This window comes from Amborella trichopoda, chromosome 2 (assembly GCF_054954075.1).
Source record: "Amborella trichopoda isolate Santa Cruz 75 chromosome 2, AtrichopodaSantaCruz75HAP2 v2.0, whole genome shotgun sequence".
NCBI lineage: Eukaryota > Viridiplantae > Streptophyta > Magnoliopsida > Amborellales > Amborellaceae > Amborella > Amborella trichopoda.
Window position 1 is genome coordinate 53,492,952 of NC_142337.1, and position 20,121 is coordinate 53,513,072.

At 35.4% G+C, this 20,121-nt stretch overlaps 1 protein-coding gene across 2 annotated transcripts in view; it reads left to right on the plus strand.

The window, feature by feature from the left end:
* LOC18431481 (phospholipase D zeta 1) overlaps window positions 1-20,121 on the plus strand; it is a 65,104-nt gene that overhangs the window by 6,201 nt on the left and 38,782 nt on the right. For both annotated transcript variants that reach the window (XR_016049589.1, XM_011624002.3), the window contains exons 2-6: window positions 1,351-1,452; window positions 1,743-1,864; window positions 6,152-6,293; window positions 9,453-9,620; window positions 17,117-17,290. Coding sequence is in view for 1 of the 2 variants with exons in the window: in XM_011624002.3 (XP_011622304.1) it covers window positions 1,351-1,452; window positions 1,743-1,864; window positions 6,152-6,293; window positions 9,453-9,620; window positions 17,117-17,290 (708 nt within the window). In the remaining variant the exon portion in view is untranslated. The remainder of the gene's footprint in view (window positions 1-1,350; window positions 1,453-1,742; window positions 1,865-6,151; window positions 6,294-9,452; window positions 9,621-17,116; window positions 17,291-20,121) is intronic.

Genomic DNA, 20,121 nt, shown 5'->3' on the forward strand with positions numbered 1-20,121 from the left:
CCCCCCTCCAACAATGAATCTAGACTATCCATTTGGTAAATTTTAAAATCGAGACCTTTGGGAACTCAAAATTGATGTTTTGCTTATAACGTGGTTCATCTAATGATAACAAAGCCAAATACAAAATTTGGAAAATGAAAATGTTCCTTCTAAGGCCTAGATTTAAGCATCTCACCAAACGGACGGCCTATGTTAATTATAGGACTTTTTAGGATGCATTTTCAGTTTTTTTTATTTTTATTTTTATGATTGTTCATAAAATGAAAAGGTATATGTTTACAATTTGGGGACAAACACATGGCCCTAGCATGGTTTTTGAAGATTGTTTCATTAAATTACTATAAATTTGTTGCAGGAAATCACTCCCCCATATATATAGGGACTCATATTTTGAAAAATTCATTTTTGAGATGGATTTTTGACCAAAGTTTTTAAAAATATATAATCTCTAAGATGGAGATCATGAATATGTAAAAACATAAATTTCAAAACTGAAAATAATAATTTTATGAAGAAAATATTTAGACCGTTGGTTTTGAATTTATTTGGAGGGACCACCCATTGACATCCATCATTAAGATGGATGTTTATGCCTCGTGGGACTCTAATGTTGGAATGCGTCCACTGATGCATATAACAACTGCCCCATATATATATATATATATATATATATATATATATATATATATAGATAGATAGGAAATGATTTCATGCAACGGTTGTATAGTAGTATAATGCAACCATCTTCAAAAACCATGTTAGAGACATTGTTTGACACAAATTTTTAAATGTACACTCTTTTCATTCTAAAGGACAATCACAAAAAAGAAATTTTTGAAAAAATTCCGTAGAAAGTGTTTTTCTAGCCCAATTAATATAAGCCATCCATTTTAGTGAGATGGTTAGATATAGGCCTTAGAATGATTTTTTTATTCCCAAAATTTTTATAGAGCATTATCATCATTAGATTAACAATGCTAAAAAAGTAATTTTGAATTTGATAAGGCCTAGATCTTGAAGTTCTCCAAATGGATGGTCGAAATTCATTGTTGGAGGTTACTAATTTTGACCATATCTAGGGTGCAAATTGAATTTTTTTTTTCGTAGGATTGATTATGAGGATGAAGAGAATGTGTGTGCAAAATTTGGGGTCATACAAATGGCAAAAACATATATATATATATATATATATATCACTTTGTCTTTTAGGTTATATCCTATTTTATATTTTAGGTTATATATATGTATATTACTTATCTCACTTTCTTTACTGGCATGCGTACTCCAAATGAACGCCATACTTTATTCTTGAGTTTCATGTTTTCTTGTTTTATATGTTGTTTTCTCCAGTTCAAATGGCAGTTGTTGAAGAAAGCTTCACAAGTTATCTACTTACATTTTGCTCTGAAAAAGCGTGCATTTATCGAGGAATTTCATGAGAAGCAAGAGCAGGTGATTGGGTGATTCATCTTTTACTATTTTGATTATTTGTTGAGTATTGTTAATATTTAATTTATTTCAGAGAATTTCCTATGGTCCGTAACTTTATCTGAATGTTGTGTTTCTGTGCAAAGTTAGAATCTGTCCCCTTGTGGCCTATCATGAAGTTCGACAAGCGATATATATCATTTGTACTTCTGAACAGTTTTTTTTTTTTTTTTTGATCGTTAACAGTTAGTAATATGAGCCTTGTATCTTCATGGCACATAAATTGAAAGCTTTTCCTTGGCTCTATATTGAAGGTCAAAGAATGGCTTCAAAATCTTGGGATGGGAGATCACACAGCTGTTGCTCAAGATGAAGATGAAGCTGATGAGGATGTTGTACCTGCACATCATGAAGAAATGTATTTATCTAAGAACAGGTGGTTTTCTAAGCCGCTTTATCTTTCTGTAATTTGCAAATTTGCAGTAGATCTAGTCTTCATGCTGTCCCTGCACATCATGAAGCCTTTGTTGGGAAAAGGCTTTGACGATGACGACGACTTAGAACGGGACAGGATTGCATGACATGATTTGTCTTGATGGCAGACTGTTAGCTGCATAGTGGTGATGTAGCAATCTTCCTTTATAATGTTACTTTTTTTTTCTTGGTTTCTGATTTCTTCCTCCAGCCACTCATCTGGCTTGAATCATGAAGATTTGCATTGCCCTCTCAATAATCATATGTTCTTGTAGGAGATGCTAAGAGTTTGAAAACACCATTCAGAAATAAAACCTGCTTCCCAGGTTTCTTTTTTGCGTTTGTATTAGAAAAGGTCATGCCAAAAACACGTATTTGGAGGCTTTCTGGTGGTAATAATAACTCCCCCCAAATATCTAGTAAATGCCATTTCTAGGCCTTTCGACTTAAATAAAAGACTCCCTCTTATACACTTACTGAGCATAATCTAGACTCTAGACTTGAGAAGGGGATCTTTCTTTTTTTTCTTCATGATCAGTGAAAAGCACAGCTTAAAGGACCTTCACGTTATGGTTTTGATGCTAAACAGTTATGATATAGAACGACTAATATCAGATTATCCATTTCTTATTGTTGAAATTACAACTGTAACTATTCATCCTTAGCCAAAGTTCTCGATTCTAGTTGTGCGAAATCAAGTGGTTTAAGAGCCAGTATTCTACCTTGTTATTAAAAAATACAAAGGTGCTTATGTTTAGTAGAAAATTCTTATAGCATGTTGCTCTAAAGTAGCACATGCTGTTCAAATTATTGTGGTGGCTCTTTATAGGAATAATTGCTTTTCTATGAAGTAAACTTGCACATGGAAACTTTCATCATCATGGTGGTTGTTCATAGGAATATCCATTATTTATGAGCTATATCTATCATTGTTTAAATGTGGCCCCATCCCTGCATGTGCGGCCACATAATGCATTATGCGCCCCAAAGCGCATCGCATAGGGGCGCATATGCACTTTGGTGGGATGCGCCCCGCATCCCACCGCATATGTGGCCACATAGTGCATATCCGCCGCATAGCTCGTCGGCGAAAATAGTACCCACGAGCATGGGTACTTTTGTCACCCCCCCTTCCAAAACCCAAAAAAAGGCCACAAATGTGGCTGTTTTTGGATCAAATGACGAGGGAAAAGAAAAATTGGCAGAATTATTTTTTGAAAAAAATTGTCGATTTGCTCTAGGTGTTGGTTGGGTTGTCGATTTGGGATTAGCTTGAGCGTTTTTTTGAAGACGTTTGATTAGATGATGTCTTCTAAGGTCTAATGTCTTCTACAAAGTTAGTTTCAAGTTTCTAGTTTCTACTTTCGATTTCTAATTTCTTATATCAGGGGATTTAGAGTCTCCGACAACTGATAATATTGGAGCAACGTCTAAAAAAACGGACCGGTGACTCGAATCGCTCTCACCCATACCCGTGTCGAATCGGAGAATAAGTAGATCGGATCAGAGAATTAGCAGAATCGGTAGATCGGATCGGAGAATCGGCAGAATCAACAATTTTTATACCAAATATTTTTCAAAAAATCACTATAAATCTCTAAAAATATTGTTCTTTTAGTTTCTAAAAGAAATTAGGAGTGGTGCATTATGTATTTTCGTTACTTTGTAAAAATACGTGAATATTGAGATGTTGTTTTCCTGTCTAGATATTTGTATAATTATTAATTATAATATAGTATAAGAATATTACATCAAAATAATTTAAAAATATTAAAAAACACTTCCATATAATTTAAAAATAATTTTAATGTATATAAAAATAATTCTATTGACATAAGTTTAGCATACTTATATTAAGTTACTAACATAAGTAAACAACAATTCCAGATAATTATGTTAATTTTTGTAAATTATTATATGAAATTTTATTTTTGTAATTATATGTAATTAAAGCTTAATTATATGTACTTTATATTTGTATATTATAAAAAATAAATAAATATAATTCATCTTAAAAAAAATTATAGACCATTTTATTTTATAGATGTCCTTGTATAAGAGAGAGAGAGATCTATTTATAGAGCATTTAATTTAAGCATCATTGTATATATGAGAGAGAGAGCGCTATTTATAAACTATTTAATTTACTTTAATCATGACTGTAGAATCACACTTGGGTTGAAAGTTTGCATGCATATAAAAATTTGCTATACATAACAAAGTTTGCACGCCATTATTAATAAAGTTTTCATTCATATAAAAGAGAGGAAAAAACCATCATTTTTGTCACGTATATATGAAAAGTTTATTCTCTTTATAGTAAGTTAATATTGCATGCAAAATTTGATGCATATAAAGTCTATAGGCCACGCATATAAAAGTTTGCATGCATTAAAGGCAGTGGGAATTGTCCCACATCGATAATGTCAAGGCGAATTCACTTCTATAAAAGGCTTTAGGCCACCAACTTTTGTCGCACATAGGTTAATTGGACTCCTGGGTGGGGGACAGTTTGACACGTCGTATTTATTGAGAGGTGGGCAGTTGCCCGTTGTTTTGAATTTTTTTTCAAAAATACCCTTGTAGAAAAATATTCAAAAATAAATAAATTAGAGTTTATTGTAACGAATCGGTGACATATCCAGCTTTTCATGAGACTCGTCGGCTCATGATGTCATACTGCCGCATAGTGACATCATCTTACCTATTTTGTACAGGAAAGATGGGGAATCCCGTTTATAGCTGAATCCAGAACGGTCTAGCCAATACTCGATTTGGATCGCCCGATTCCAGATCGGGTCACCGATGTTTTAAACACTGTATTGGAGTTAATGAATAAATTAGATACCTACTGTCACATATACCACCTCCATAATTTTTCTACACATTAACCTAGTTTTTGATATTTATTAGAATTTTTTAATTTTATTGACCGCATCGAGGTGATGCACCCGCATTTGGACCGCATCGCCGCATTTTAAAACATTGATATCTATTACATGCTATGAGTTCATCAGCATTTTGTCTTCAATTATTACCATTAGTAGTTTTTGAATAAGCAGGATGCCAGAGTCCTGACAGTAGAAAGCCAAAACCATGATATTCACCATTCTAGGCATAAAATAGTGTCATGTTACATCTCCATCTGAAATACCATGGTGTGCCTTCTTCTGGCAACAAAATCCTATGGTTACAACTTACAAGTACTGTGTTGCAACTTGCAAATATTGAGTTAAGATTTTGCACATCACTGTGTGGAGACAATAGACTGCCTTTCAGATTGATATGAACCTTGTGTTTAATGATCAAGGAAAGAACGTCATTGTGAACTGCAATTTTATTTGTCATCATTTCACCGCATGTGCTACCTTTCCTTCACTCAATGACCAAGCATCAGTTGGTGCATCTTCTTACCAAGGCAATGAGCATGGGTACATGCAGCTATATTTTGGACAAACATGGCAGGACCTAGTCGGTTTGAGGGGAAGTTTTCATTGGTTATTCAAACAGTAGGTTGGTAGAGATTGGCATAAATGAGGGGAGGATTTCTTTTAAATGTAGTTGACAGGGGCATAAATACATATTGAAGGCATATTTTTGCTGTATATGCATAATGACTCAATCCAAGTAGAAACTGAAGAACTTGTTCATAAGTTGGTCATGGTACCACAATCTAGAATATTCGGAGAACCAATAGCTCATTTGTATTGCACTCAAGTTTTGGATGCATGCTTGATGCTTCTGCTATGCACTTAGAAGTTCGTCTGCAGCTTGACAATGGATTTAACATGTGGCTTGAACTTAGCTTCATTTTTTTGTCATTTTTGTTTGAAAATACTTAGATAAAATAGGTGAAAGTCATATAGGGAATAAAAACATCTCTAAGGAATCTCAATGAAAATTATTGTGATTTAGATTGTGTGCTGCCTGCCATTTATTAAAAGCATACGAATATTAAACTATTGTGGTTTAGCTTGTGTGCTGCCTGCCACTTATCAGAAGAATACAAATATTCTTCTCATGGCATGAGTTTCTATGTATGGTCTCTGTCTTACATTGGTCATGGCTTCTTGTTTGTGTGGTCTAACCATAAGGTTTCTCTCTCCAGACAAATACACATGGATCTGCTGATTTCTGGATTGATTTTATTATGCAAATATGCAAGCAAAATATGCACTTCTGATTTGCTTTGATGGTTTGTTGTTTTCTTTGATTTATTTGAAGTGACGAAGTTTTATTTTTTGCACAGAGATGTTCCATCTAGTGCAGCTTTGCCTATCATTAAACCAGCATTGGGTCGGCAACAATCTATTTCAGACCGAGCTAAGGTGGCAATGCAAAATTACTTAAATCATTTTCTCGGAAACATGGATATAGCCAACTCCAGGGAGGTACTATGTTTTCTTTTAACTAGGAAATAAAGTTTAGCATGCAACTTGCTTAGCCTGAAACTTGCCAGGCTTCTTGTATTGATGATTGCAGGTAATTATGGATATCAGTTGCCCAACAAATTGAAAATCTGAAATTTCTCTTCCTATCCACTGCGCATTTAGTTTGTATCCATATAACTCACTTGTGACTGTAAAGATTGCAAAGTGTGCTAGATATTATTTGCACATTGGTATTTATGATTAGATTACATGAATCTAGAGAATTGGAGGGTCATTCTATTATGAAACCATTGGGTCTTTGGTAAAGTATAGTGTAGATTATTGCATTCCTTTCAACTCGAAGAATCCGTCTCACCTATCCTATATTTTGCCAAGTCCAGTATGACACGTGCACACAAGTCCGTACAATGCATGTCTCTACCATGCATACACACACATGTACATAGTTACATCATCATCATCAACATCTGAACCTTATCCCAACTATTTGGGATTGGCTACACAAATTCTGTTCCACCATTTCGTTCTATTTGGGATCGGCCATACCTCAGTCAGGCCATGATTTACCATATCTCTTCTCACTACTTTCATTCACGTCCTTTTGGGTATTCCTCTAACTCTTTTAGAGCCTTCCAATTGAATTAAATCGCCCCTCCTAACTGGTGTTGTTCTAGGTCGAAACCATAGTTCAGGATTCACGAAATAGATGTGGCAAAAGTTTTATGCTGGTTGCTCACCTAAACCTACCTTTCTCTAGGCTTGGGAATGTCATATCTGGCCTGGGACTGGCCATGGTGGATTACATTCATATATGCATGCTTGCATGCATAGATACATCCATACATATATACATACATATATGCACATATATATAGATGTACATATGTATGTATATATGTATGTATGTATGTATATGACTTTTTGATAATAATTTAACTTAAAAAATACATATGGGGGTATTGTGTGTATATATATATGTATGTATATATGACTTTTTTATAATAAAATTAACTTAAAAAATACATATGGGCGTATTGTATGAAACCATTGATTTATGGATATAATAATAAAATTAACTTAAAAAAAACAAGTGGTTTCAAATCAATGACGCACGTGTTGAAATCATAGATGTGTGCCCAATAAGGTGGACACGGGTCTATTACAAAGGGGACATGCATCTTACAACGCAGATATGTGCATGCATGTCATCCTATTGTAGTGTGGAATTGGTCTTAGCAGGTATTTATGGATTAATATTCAGATAGAATTGTCACTGATATCATAAAGTTCATCTGCTCAGTATAAATATCTATTGTTGGCCATTTCATTCTTCTCCCATGTGAAACGTATGAGGCAATCTAGCAATGGCAACCACCATATGCTTCACTTTTTCATGAAATATCTGAAATTGCGGGTGGTGATGCATGGTTACAAGGCAAAGGAAGAATATGATTCATAATCATTTCACTGAGAAATCTATCAAAACCTAAGATGTACTGATTCTTGTTTTGCTTAACATGCTGGTTTTGTATTGTGTCCTAGTCACTTTTATACTTCTTGGGCACTTCTAAATATAATATGACAATATAATGTTATGCATTAGGAATTGGTGTAGATATCTTTCAATTTGTTGGATGCTTCTATTCATGTGTTATAGAAGCTAATACACACGCACACATGTATTGATGGTTGCACTCTACACTATATATTTACTGTTGTCTCAGATAGGATACTTGTTTCCATACTCCATATCTGGGATGTCAGGAAATGCTGAGTCATATCCTCCCTAGGTCTACTTTTGGATTATCTTATAATATGCTCATATAGTTCATTTACTAAATCCATGTCAAGTCGTCCATCCTTTGTTACCTTTACATGGGCCCTACTTAGTACATTGCAGTTGCATTTATGGTTCCATGGTCATTGATGCCCAAAAACTCTGAGCAGGATTTGGATTTACTCTTTGAATGATCCCTATTGGTCTGCATTAGCTCCAAAGTTGACCGTAAAATTATGAAACAATCTGCAGATCTCTTATTCACCATATTTGGCCTGTATGGGATGATGTTTTTCTTTCTTGAAACTTCTGAAAGAGGCGTCTAATAGTCATTGTCACATGCTTCCTTGGAAAAGAACCTGTATACAGTTGTGGGGAAAGTACCACATGCACAAGTCTCTACGCGCTTGGATTGCCCTGAATTTTGGAAATAGAGTCGTTTGGATTGGCAATTTGGATTTTATCACATGCTAAATCTAGATTCTGAGAAACATTTGGTAGCCTATTTTTATCCCATGTTCTTTTTAGTTGAATGCAATATGACTGTCCGTTGAATTGATAGAACCATGTGTTGGTGTTGCAATCCTTCTTTATGTGGGGAAACTTTGTTGGTTGATGTGGTCTGGTTATATTCTTTTGAAGTAAGTAGCTCATATGTGAGATTACGTGATTCAAATCACAGATCCTAGCAGACAATTATGACATTGGTTTATTCCAAGTTCAAATATTTTTGAAGTATGTATACTTGCATGATACACAAAAATTTTCCAAAAGTCTTAAGACTTTTCTTTTCTATATTTCTTATTATTATATTTTGCTCGTTCTAGACATTTTGTGTCAGTGAGACTTCCACTTAATCTGTTGATGACATTTAAAAGTATGATTGGCTATTCTTATTGCTTTCATAATTAAAGGAAAGCATTAACTTTGAGAATGGATGCAGGAGTATTGTGGACTGATCCTTTGCTTATACTTAAAATTCTGAAGAAATAATTGTCGTACATCTGATATAATTTATTGGGTCAAATCAGGGGCTGAGGTTTAGTTTCTCATGTTGTCAGTTAACTTAATAAAACAAGATCTCCCTTGCAGTTCCAATAGTGTTTTTCAAGTATTTAATTTGTTTCATATTCGTCATTAGACCTGTATCTTAATGGATTCTATCTTATGATCCTACACAAGAATGTGTACAGCACCTTCCTGTATATTCCTTTGCCCGGATATTCATCTCTATTCTATTCCGTTCTTCATGGGAACTGTGTTATTCTACTAGTTTTATGCTCTGTAACATTTTTGGATCTTTTAAAGAATCATTTATTGGCTCCTTCACGGATTTTTTTTAGATAATGTGGATTTATTCATTGAAGCTTTGTGCATTGTAGGTATGCAAGTTTTTGGAAGTGTCGAAACTGTCTTTTTCACCTGAGTATGGCCCTAAACTTAAGGAAGATTATGTAATGGTAAGACACTTGCCAAAGATTCAGAAGGATGATGACAGTAGGTGCTGTGCATGTCACTGGTTCGATTGTTGCAATGATAGTTGGCAAAAGGTATTGTCCACTTCTCTATATGCACTTGGGTTTTCTTTGCGCTCTTTACTTTACATGGTTTTGGCCTTTTCTAGGCATGAAGCATGCACTAAAGCATTGTTAGTAGGACAAATGTCGCAACTTACTGAAATAATAAGTACAAATGTAACACTAGGTTTACTGGAGAAATTCCACTCCCTTATACTCTGAGGCCTGGACCGTTTGAGGCACCCCCATGGGTTGCTTCGCTGTGCAAGGACCCTCTTGGTCTCCCATGCTACTTCACCCTCCCTAAGATACTCCTCAAATTGCCTTTCTATATGAGATGTACCTTTGACAATTTGTAGGCAACCTGAGAGCTGGCGAGCCTATGTCAATTGAAGGAAGCTGGCGATATTTATAAGTAGATTATTCAGGGGGGATTAGGCATAACGGCCGAGTAGGGTGGGCTTCAGTTTGCTTCGTTCTGCCCATTGGTAGGTTATCTTCATCATGGATGTGATGTAGGACCCCAAGGGGTTGGTTCCTACACAAGAAGAACTTTATGTGGCGGGGCTAGGGTTGATAGTTCTAATGTGAGGTTGTTGGGGATTTATGGTTTAGTTAGAACGAAATTTGGTTTAGAATGTTAGGGTTGGTGTGGATGGTTATTGGATTAATCTTGGGCATGGTTTCGATGATAGGAAGTCAGGGTTTAAGGGATAGCTTGTAATTGGAGAGGCCACGGATAAAGTTTGGGTTTGTTTAAATTTTTGTAGTGAAAAAGCATGGATATTGTGCCAGGGTTAATGGATTGGAGGTGGCGAAGGAAGAGATGATTAGAACCTGATGGTGGGGCAGCTTGAATGAGGGTTTAGATGAGGACAGGGAGGATTGGATGGGATGTGGCCATTCAGGAGATATTAGGGTTTCGTAAATCTGGAACCACAAACATTAATGGACCTGGACTGGTATACAATCATCATCAGCCTAGGAAGAGAACCTAAAGTTTGTATGGAGATAGCATCTACAATGATTAGAGCTTTTTATGGTATCAGCGCCACAATATGCTTTTGACGAATTGGAAGTTCAATGATAGAACCTACCTCCAAAGCTTAAAGAAGTCAATCATTATTCAAATTCAAAATTTGTTATGTATTTATAGATGTTTTGGATGCTTAATCCTAGCATGTCTTAGATTCAAAGCAATCCTATGCTTTTGAAAGATAGAAAAATAGGCAACCTTGATAATTCGAAAACGAAGCACCCATGACAAAAAGGAAACTACACCCTAATATTCAGAATAAGAAACTAAACAGCAACAAAACTACCCTCTCATAAAAAGGGGCAATTAAGCAAAATATGAGACTTATTAGTGGTACCATGCTCAAGGTAGGGCTTGTTGAGAGAAGGGATTGTGTCTTAGATGGGACCATGTGGCCCGCTCATTCTTTTGCTGGACCCTCCAATTACGGACTGCTTTAGCATTTTTTAAAAGTCATTCCATCATGATATGGCACCCCTTTCCTGATTTTGTAATGTAGCAAAGTGGAATTACAACTCACTTCTCATTTTCTCTTGAAATAGAATACCTTTCCATAACATTCTTCCATGTTCACTATCTCTTCTTATTTCATTCATTTTCCTTTTCATATTTTGCCGTTTTTGAAGGAACAGTCTCTCCAGTTGCTTTTCTGCTCTCATTTATTAGGAAAATATCTCTTTAAGACCATCAAAGATGTTTAGCACCCAACCCCCTTTGTTGATTTCCCATGTTCGACCTGGCCTTGACAGTACTGGTCTTGAGCTTGTTTGAAGTCGAGAACTGGGCATCATTGCTTGTCAGAAGCTCCCTATTTAGTGAGTGTCGTGGGAGCACCTATTAAATAAGTATTTAGAATAAAAGGGAAATATCATTTAAGGGGTTGAAACCCCATACAAAATCATTAGAAGGGCCAAATGATCTCAATTAGCATTTGAGGGGTTACTTTTGCTTTTTCTTTTCATGTGGGTACTTCCACAAATAATAAAATTAAAAAAAACGTAGCATTTGAGGGGTTACTTTTTCTTTTTCTTTTCATGTGGGTACTTCCACAAATAATAAAATTAAAAAAAACGTCGTAAAGTGCCGTTGTTTAGGATAGGGAAGGAGGAACAACCAAAGGCATTTCACACCACCTCTGCACCCCCCGCCCCCCCCCGCCCACTAAAGAGGCCCCAACCAAGTGACAAAGATATCTTTGGTTGTTTAGGGTTGCAAATAAGGAAAACACTGTTCAGGATTGGTAATGAGGAACACCTTGGGATACTTTTGTCATTTGATACCCCTAGTTGTTCGTCATTACCAATCGTGAACAATGTGTTCCTTGTTTGTAACCATGAACAAGCAGGTGTATCTTCCTCATTCGGTTGGGGTCTTTTGAGGTGAAATTACTTAAATGCCCTAATTGTTCCTCCTTTTCAATCCTAAACAAGGGCAAGTTGGGATTTTTTTATTTATTTGAAGTTACCTAATGAAGTGAAAAAGAAGAAGTAATCCTTCAAATGTTAATTGGCATCATTTGACCCCTTTAAACCCCTTAAATGATATTTCCCTAAAATAAATTGATATGCAAATGGAAGATAAGCGCAAAAAACATTTGAAGGATATGGATACTTGAAGTTCTCTTTCAAATTCGGTCTAGATTGAGAATATTTCCCCTTCTGTAAAATCCGAAATTTAACTTGTGATGCATTTCATAGGTCCCACAATTGAGCTTACCGAAGGAGGTGGGCTCTACCTTAACTGCTTTAATAGAAAGAGTTCCTAAGTAAATAGGGAATGCGCTTGCAAACGATTGTAGATGTGTTGGGATGGAGTTCTCTCTCTCACAAACTGCAGAACTGTGTTCTAGGAGTGGGAATGCCACCTTAGATGGAAGATCCGAGTAGTTGATCATACCCTTCTAAATGGGACTCCACTGTCTTCTAGAACCTCTATTAGCCTAACATCTTACACTTCTATCCTCTACATATTCAGGCTACTTCCTTTTTGCTTCATACTCAATGATCTTTATTGGGCTTCCTCTTTCAGTTCTTGATTCATTGACATCTCATTTCCTATATATCTCATCCTATAACTGTCATCCTAGGTCGATACTTCTAGCTCTTCCTAGATCTCATGGTAATCTTAACTTCCAACCTCTTTGATAATATCCACGCCCCTTTAGCATACCTAGGGAGTTCCCATCAACTTTGACATGTGCCCTTCGCAACACATTAATCAAAGATCGAAGTTGCATTTTTTTAATTGTGTGGTGGGAACATCACAATACCGCTATAACATATTAATCCCATTGAGAAAAACATAAATTTACTACTTGGAACTTTGCCACCAATTGTCCCTGTAATTGGTTTTAGCACTCATCAAGTGTACAAACTACGTATCCTTATAGAAGAAATGGATTTTTTTTTCTTTTCAAGGTCTGATTGTCTGTGATTGTTGTAACATTGCTCCTTTTGGTTTTACCTTCTCATGATGACCTTGAATGCACAAAAGGCTTGGTACTCCTGTCACAATCCCTGCATCCTAGTTATGCATCCTCCCATATTGCTCAACTCAATTGCTAAGGTTATATCCATATACCCACAATAACATTTACCTTCACTAACTCCATCCCCTTGGACACCTGAATATTGGACAAGTTGGATCAATTATTAGGATCTAATAAGTGGATCAAGTATTAGAAATTTAATCTTTTGACATAAATTTTAAAAAGAATCACTTGTTGCTTGGCATGAACAGTTGGAGTTATAGTGTTATTCCGAGGCACAAAATTGTCCCTTCCATAATAGAATGGTTGGGAATTTCTCAATACTTTGTACATGCTGAGAAAACTGGCTTGGGCATAACACGTCAATCACTTAGTTGACTGTATTACTTACCTATCTATTATCATGATCCTTTGTCTAGCCTTTCTGTTTGATTCTGATTTGATTGTTTGCATCTTGTTGATTTGCATGGTAAATTAAAGCAGCTAGCGACTAGACTTGTATATTGAAGAGCACTAAGGTTTTAAAAAACATATTGTCGACCTGAATCGGCTGGATCTGGCCTTAAAAAAATTTCGACAAATCACAAAAAAACCCTAAAAATATCGTTTTTTGATTTTCCAAAAAAATGGGGTAGTGCATTATGTACTTTCCTTGTTTGCAAAAATACATGAAAATTGAGACGTTGTTTCTTGTTTGAGTGTCTCTTGATATTAATTTTGATATAGTACTTTTAGAAAACAATTGATACTCATTTTCTGAGTTTTAGTGAAGAAATGAGGAAGAAAGTGATTTTTGACTAATTTTCTTAGAAATATTACTAATTTTTTATACTAATATTACTCATTAGAAATTTCTTTGTGATTTTTTTATGCTACTTTTAAAAATGATTTTTAGGAAAAACAAAAAACAAAAAACAAAAAAAAACCTACAAGAGCTGATTTTTAGGACTTTGGCATTCTTAAATTTCAATTTTGTAAATTGGCCCTCTCTCATCCGCATAAGCATAATAAAGGGGCAATGGACCATTTTGCGCCTCTTTGTATTGTAAAGGGAGTCAAACCTGTCTTCCCATTCATGTGTTTTTTTAAAATATAAATCTCTTCATCATTTCTCTCTCTCTGAAACCCACCTTCTCTACATGGAAAAAGATTCTCTCTCTCTGAAACCCATCTTCTCTACATGGAAATGTCTTTTTCTCCCTCTAAAAGCCCTAAGTTCTTTCATCTTCTCGCGTTTCTCGCTCTGTGAACCAACCCAACTTGTTTCTCTTATCTTTTGAATGTTATAGAGTTTCCATTGATGGATTTGATTAAAATTGAGCTCAGCATCGTGGCAAATTATAGGGTTTTGTTTGACTTGATTCCAGTTCTTTTTTGTTGTTGAGCTTGTCTGCAATGGCCAAAGCATTATTAAGCATACTGGAGTTGCAGAGAATTTGCAACAAAGTATTATAAGTGCAAAGATTAGGGTCCCACCCCTTCTCTTTCATCTCTCTAAAGAGTTCTAGAGAAGACCCAAATCACCGAAAGACCCAAAAGCACGGATAACAGATATTGTAACCCCCAAATATCAAATTATAAACCCAGATTTCTGAGCTCTGAGGACTCAAGCTTGAACCAATTTCCTCAATGCCTTGGAGCAATTTGAGAGCGTGATGGAAATTACCCAACAAAGCAAAGGTGTTGAGCATAAGCTTGAAAGAGCGAGTGTCAGGAACCACTTTCTCTCTCTCTCTCTCTCTTTGTGGATTGCATCAGGGTACTTGGAGAATCAATGTCCTTATTCCTGGAAACTATTCAAACCATGAGAGAATAAGCATCGCTAGATGGCTAGTAACTTGTAAAATGTTTGTGAAGAAACCCATCTGAAATGCTCCATTTTCCTTTGTGGCTTGAGGTTTTTCTTGAGGATTTGCAATACAAGGGAGTGAGAAACGACAATGGGGATTTTTGCAACTCAGTGGTGCTGCCATTGATGAGAGCTTTGCAGATAGAAGCGGTGAGGAGGATAGTTAGGATGTGAGAGAAATAGAGGTTCGGATTGGAGAAAAAGAGGGCTTTGGAATGCAAGAGAGAGGGGCATGTAATGAGCGTAGCATGGTAAGAAGGGAGAGGAAGAAGGACATGCCTGCTGTGTATTTGGAGGGAGAGAGGCAGCCCTACTGTGGAGAGAGAGAGAGAGAGAGAGAGAGAGAGAGAGAGAGAGAGAGAAAGAGAGAGAGAGATAGAGATAGAGGTGAGAGTAGCGTGGAGCCGACAATGTACCCTAGCCAATGCCCTAGAGCTTATTTTTTAGGGCTTTTTAAGGGAGGAAAACCTACAAGAAAAGACGAGGGCATGAATCGGGAGAGAGAGAGAGAGAGAGAGAGAGAGAGAGACAGATATTTTTGTGTACAGAAGATGGGGTTAGGGAGAGACAAAGGTGGGAAGAGATTTACCCAAAAAAGGCGTGATATCTTTTTCAACATGCAAGGGACAAAACAGTCCATTGCCATCTTATTATGCTTATGTGTAGGAGTGAGGTTCAATTTAAAAAATTAAAACCCAAGAGGGCCAAAGTATTAAAAAGAAGATCTTGCAGGTTTTTTTTCTTAACAAGCCCTTTTACAAACTAAAGTTTATATTTGCTAAAATTTCAAAAAATCACTAATTTGTTTAAAAAAAATCTATTGTTTTAAATTTTCAAAAAGATAATGGTATTGCATTATGGTTCTTCATTATCTTACAAAAATATATGAATAATGAGAGCATGTCTTATGTCTGTGTGTTTGTTGTATTAAGATAATATATCTCGCCAAAAAAATAATGGTATCGATTTGGGGTTGTTAGGATGATCATCAAGGATAAAATACTAACTGAATCATAGAGCATGTATAACACTATACATCTTAGCATTGTGCCATTTTTTCTTTTTATCTAGCAGTTAATTTATTTGATACGCTATAGATCAACCAATGCCCTTCTCTCTCTCTCTCTCTCTCTCTTCTTTTTTGAATGTTGCCCTTCTCTCTTACGTTATCCATTTTTCTCTCATGCGTTGCCCATCTCTCTCCCACTTCTCTTATTGCATTGGGCATTTTTCACCCATTTCTCTCTCTCTTATATCCATCTCTCTTCTTACCTCTCTCTTATTGTGTTGACCATTTTTTCACCTATGCATAATAATCCCACCTCGGGCAGTTCCAAAAGGTCATGGGGGGCTTGCGCTAATAAAAGGGGGTGAGGGGCAAAGGGCTTTGAGAGCTTGAGCCCACTCAGGAACACGTGGTGGCTCCTCAGTCATAAAAGGTGTAGCATGTAGGCCATCTCTTGTAAATGGCGCCCTGTCAAAATATAAATTAAAAAATGAGAAGAATAAAAACATAAATTAAAGAGGAGGTAGGCCCCACCACCTCCTCTCTTAAATAAAAAATTTTAAAATTTTTAAATCTGTTCATAGTTGAACCATCTGGTTCTCTGACAAAATCAGTAGGGAATCTACCGGTTCCCAATATTTTGGCAAAACTGGATTGGCACCAATGATTCTCGATCTGGATCAGCCGGTTGCTATATGGTTTGCTGATTTTTAAAACCTTGATGAGCATTATTACTTCATGTTCTCGTTTTCAAATGTGTGAATTACGAACAAATTCCATGAGCTTTTTTCTTGATATCTTATACATATTTTATGTCATTGACTCTTAGGGTTTTTATATTAAAAAATGTGCTCTCTGGTTTGTTCAACAATCAAGACTTTGTTTCTCACTGTTTGTTTAATTTTTCTTATCAATGCTTCAAAGTTGAAAATACAATGTTAAATTTGTTTGCTTGTATTGTATGGTATGTTTTCTCGGGTTATAGTAATGTAAATCTCTTCTTCTTGGGGCTCACTAATCTTGAAGCTGTTGATATGTTCATTGTATCTTAACTTCTTAACAAGTCTTTTAAGGTTCTCTGTACTTGACCCTTTTTATGTTCTCACAATGTTCTTTGCTCCAGTTGTTTACATACTGATAAATTTTATAGGTTTGGGCCGTATTGAAACCTGGATTCTTGGCATTACTGGGAGACCCATTTGATACCAACCTTTTGGATATAATTGTATTTGATGTATTGCCCTCTTCGGATGGAAATGGAGAAGGTCGAGTTTCCTTGGCTAAAGAGTTGAAAGAGCGTAATCCTTTACGTTATGGGCTTACTGTAAGTCTTTCTTACTCTTTTATATTTGCTGCTTAAGGAAAGGTCGGCTTGTTTTTTTAGGCAATCCTAGGAAAAAGGAATAATAACATATTGCCATAATGAAGAAAGATTTCAATATCGAGTTATTATTTTTATGTTCTTACATTTTTGTAATGGATTATACCCCAGCATTTGTGACTGCCTACGTAATATCGATTTTGATGTTTTCTCATTGAAGTGCCCAACAGTGTTCCGTGACTTGGCCGAGTCCACTCAGACTGGGCCAAGTTACTTGGCCTTGCCCTATGGGCGACACGAGTTTAGTTTTATGTATTTCATAGATACACACACACACATATATGGGGAATGATCATGTGTATTATAGATATATGGTGTTCGGGTGTATTGTAATTTTGGACCGTCCATTTCAACAAGGAAAAGATTTAAATTCATATTAAATGGGGAAACCAAGTCAATGGTTTTAAGTGACCTAATGTTACTTTTTTACCCTTTTGTTCTCTCTCCTCTTTCCGCTGAATGCAATCACTTTTTCTCATCTTTTCTGGCCTTCCAAGACCTTAGCTTCTGAAGAGAGAAGGGAAAGTACAAGAAAAAGATGACCAGAAAGAAAAAACGGGAGGCAATCAGCAAGTTTAGTGAGAGAAAATTTGATTCAAAAGGAAAGGGATTTCATCTCCACCTATATTCCCTGATTTTCAAAATGAAAAGGCCACGATTTGTTTCATTGAACCTAGCTTTTAACCTGTTACTTACTTCTGAATAGATGGTTGAAAACCTCAAAGCAAGAAAAAACGGTTGAATCTAAGTTAGTGTTGGTGGTATAAGATCAATGGGCTAGAAATGCAATCTTTTAAATTTTTTCCATTGTATTAAAATTCAAGTGTTTAAATACATGAATATCTTAATACAAAACCATAATACATATATTCCAGCCTATAAACATGGTTTATACACATTGAAATAATAAAAATTCAACCCTAATAGGTCCCTTACAAATCCTTTACTCAAAAATACAATTAAATTCAATACAATATTCAAATACTCACAATGTACATCTCTACAAAATATTACAATGACTTGCACTCGCAATTCCTCATTATATCAAAATTGTATGATAATTCCATTTTCATCATATATGACAATGTATAATACACATTATACACTTGATCATAATAATCCAATGAGATTTGAATTTACATAAACATTAAAGCTCGTATCGTAAGATTTAAGAACAATTGCAATATTCACATAACATACTCAATTTAACTAATTGTGCATCACTTAATAACTGTTAATACATCAAGTTAACATGCAAACATACATGGAGGAAGCCATGATTCGAACCCCTTGTGCCCGGGCCACGAAATGGCCTTTTGAGGGCTTAATTTTGTCTCATTGTCTAAAGCATGGGTGATAATAAAAACTCAAGGAGATCGATCTAATGGGAAGCAAATGATCACTTTTATTTCACTTAATGAGAATCAAATTATGAGAGAGACATGTATGAAAGTAGCGCTTCAAAGTTTTAAAGAGATACTATACAAAATAAGGGAGTTATGGTAAAACTAGACCATGTAGTCTGTAAGGGACCACACAAAATTTCAACATTAAAAAAGGAACTCGAGGGACTATTTCATATGTTCAAATATGTTGAAATAAATCTCTCATCAGTTGTACATAAACCTCTCATCAGTTGTATATTCTCAGTAAAAATTTCAGAAAAAAAAGATCAAGAAAATTAAGGTGAAACTACTCAAGATTATGGAGTAGGCATGCTAGTCTACACATACTATGTGTATGGACTACACAATTGCTTTGAGACTATTCAAATATCAAGTTTTCATGACCAAAAGATGAAGTAAGCTACTGTGAATTAAGAATTATAGCAAGCTTTGATAATGAAAATGATGTAGGAATTGAAATATAAGAAAAAAATCAATACCTTAGTGAAGCAATAGTATGTGCTTGATCACACATACGAGGGACTACTCTATGGAAGGGTTTCAAATGAAAGCTCAAGGAATAAGATAGTCTCATGGGTGGCCACGTTTTTGTCATGGGGTCTCTCTCTTTCTCTTTGAAATGAATATTCAAGTTAGGGTTATAATTGATTTTATAAGCTATTTTTATACTTAGATCATTAAGATGGATTTGATCTTGATCTTTAATGCCTTAATCACTCATCTATATCTTATCACCAAGATCAATGTATGAGCTTTTGACACCCTTCACTCCTTAAAATCTAGGTTTATAGTCATTTTACCTTAAAGCCATTAGTTCTATTTTTTGTTTCCTATTAAGTCCAAATTCATGTTTACACTTATGCCTATGGTTTTTGAATAACTTGTGAGAGTCAATAAAAGACAAGGACATGAATATAAAAGTAATATGGGACATCTATACATGTGAATGAAATATCTTATGACACCACCAATAGGATTTCAACAACATTAAAGTTTCATATGGGTCAAAGCCCATAAAGTGGTGCTACATAAGATATTTCCATATGCCACAAAATCATGTGGATAATAATATAAATCAAATTAATTCTCAAAATCCCATGAATCCAAACATGCTAAAAATGGCACATGTGAGCAAAAAAACACGTGACTTAAGTCATAACAATATATAACACTTTAAATAACAAGATAACATGTTATAAGATAATACCAACAAAAGAACTAATGACAAATAGGTCTCCACATGGATATGATGTCATCCACGAGTGGGAGGTAGGGATGCCACGTGGCATCCCTATGGCCACTTGGGATCCATGTGGCATCCCCATAGGATGTCTTTGTTTGGTATTTATGTCAAACAAACTTGAAAAT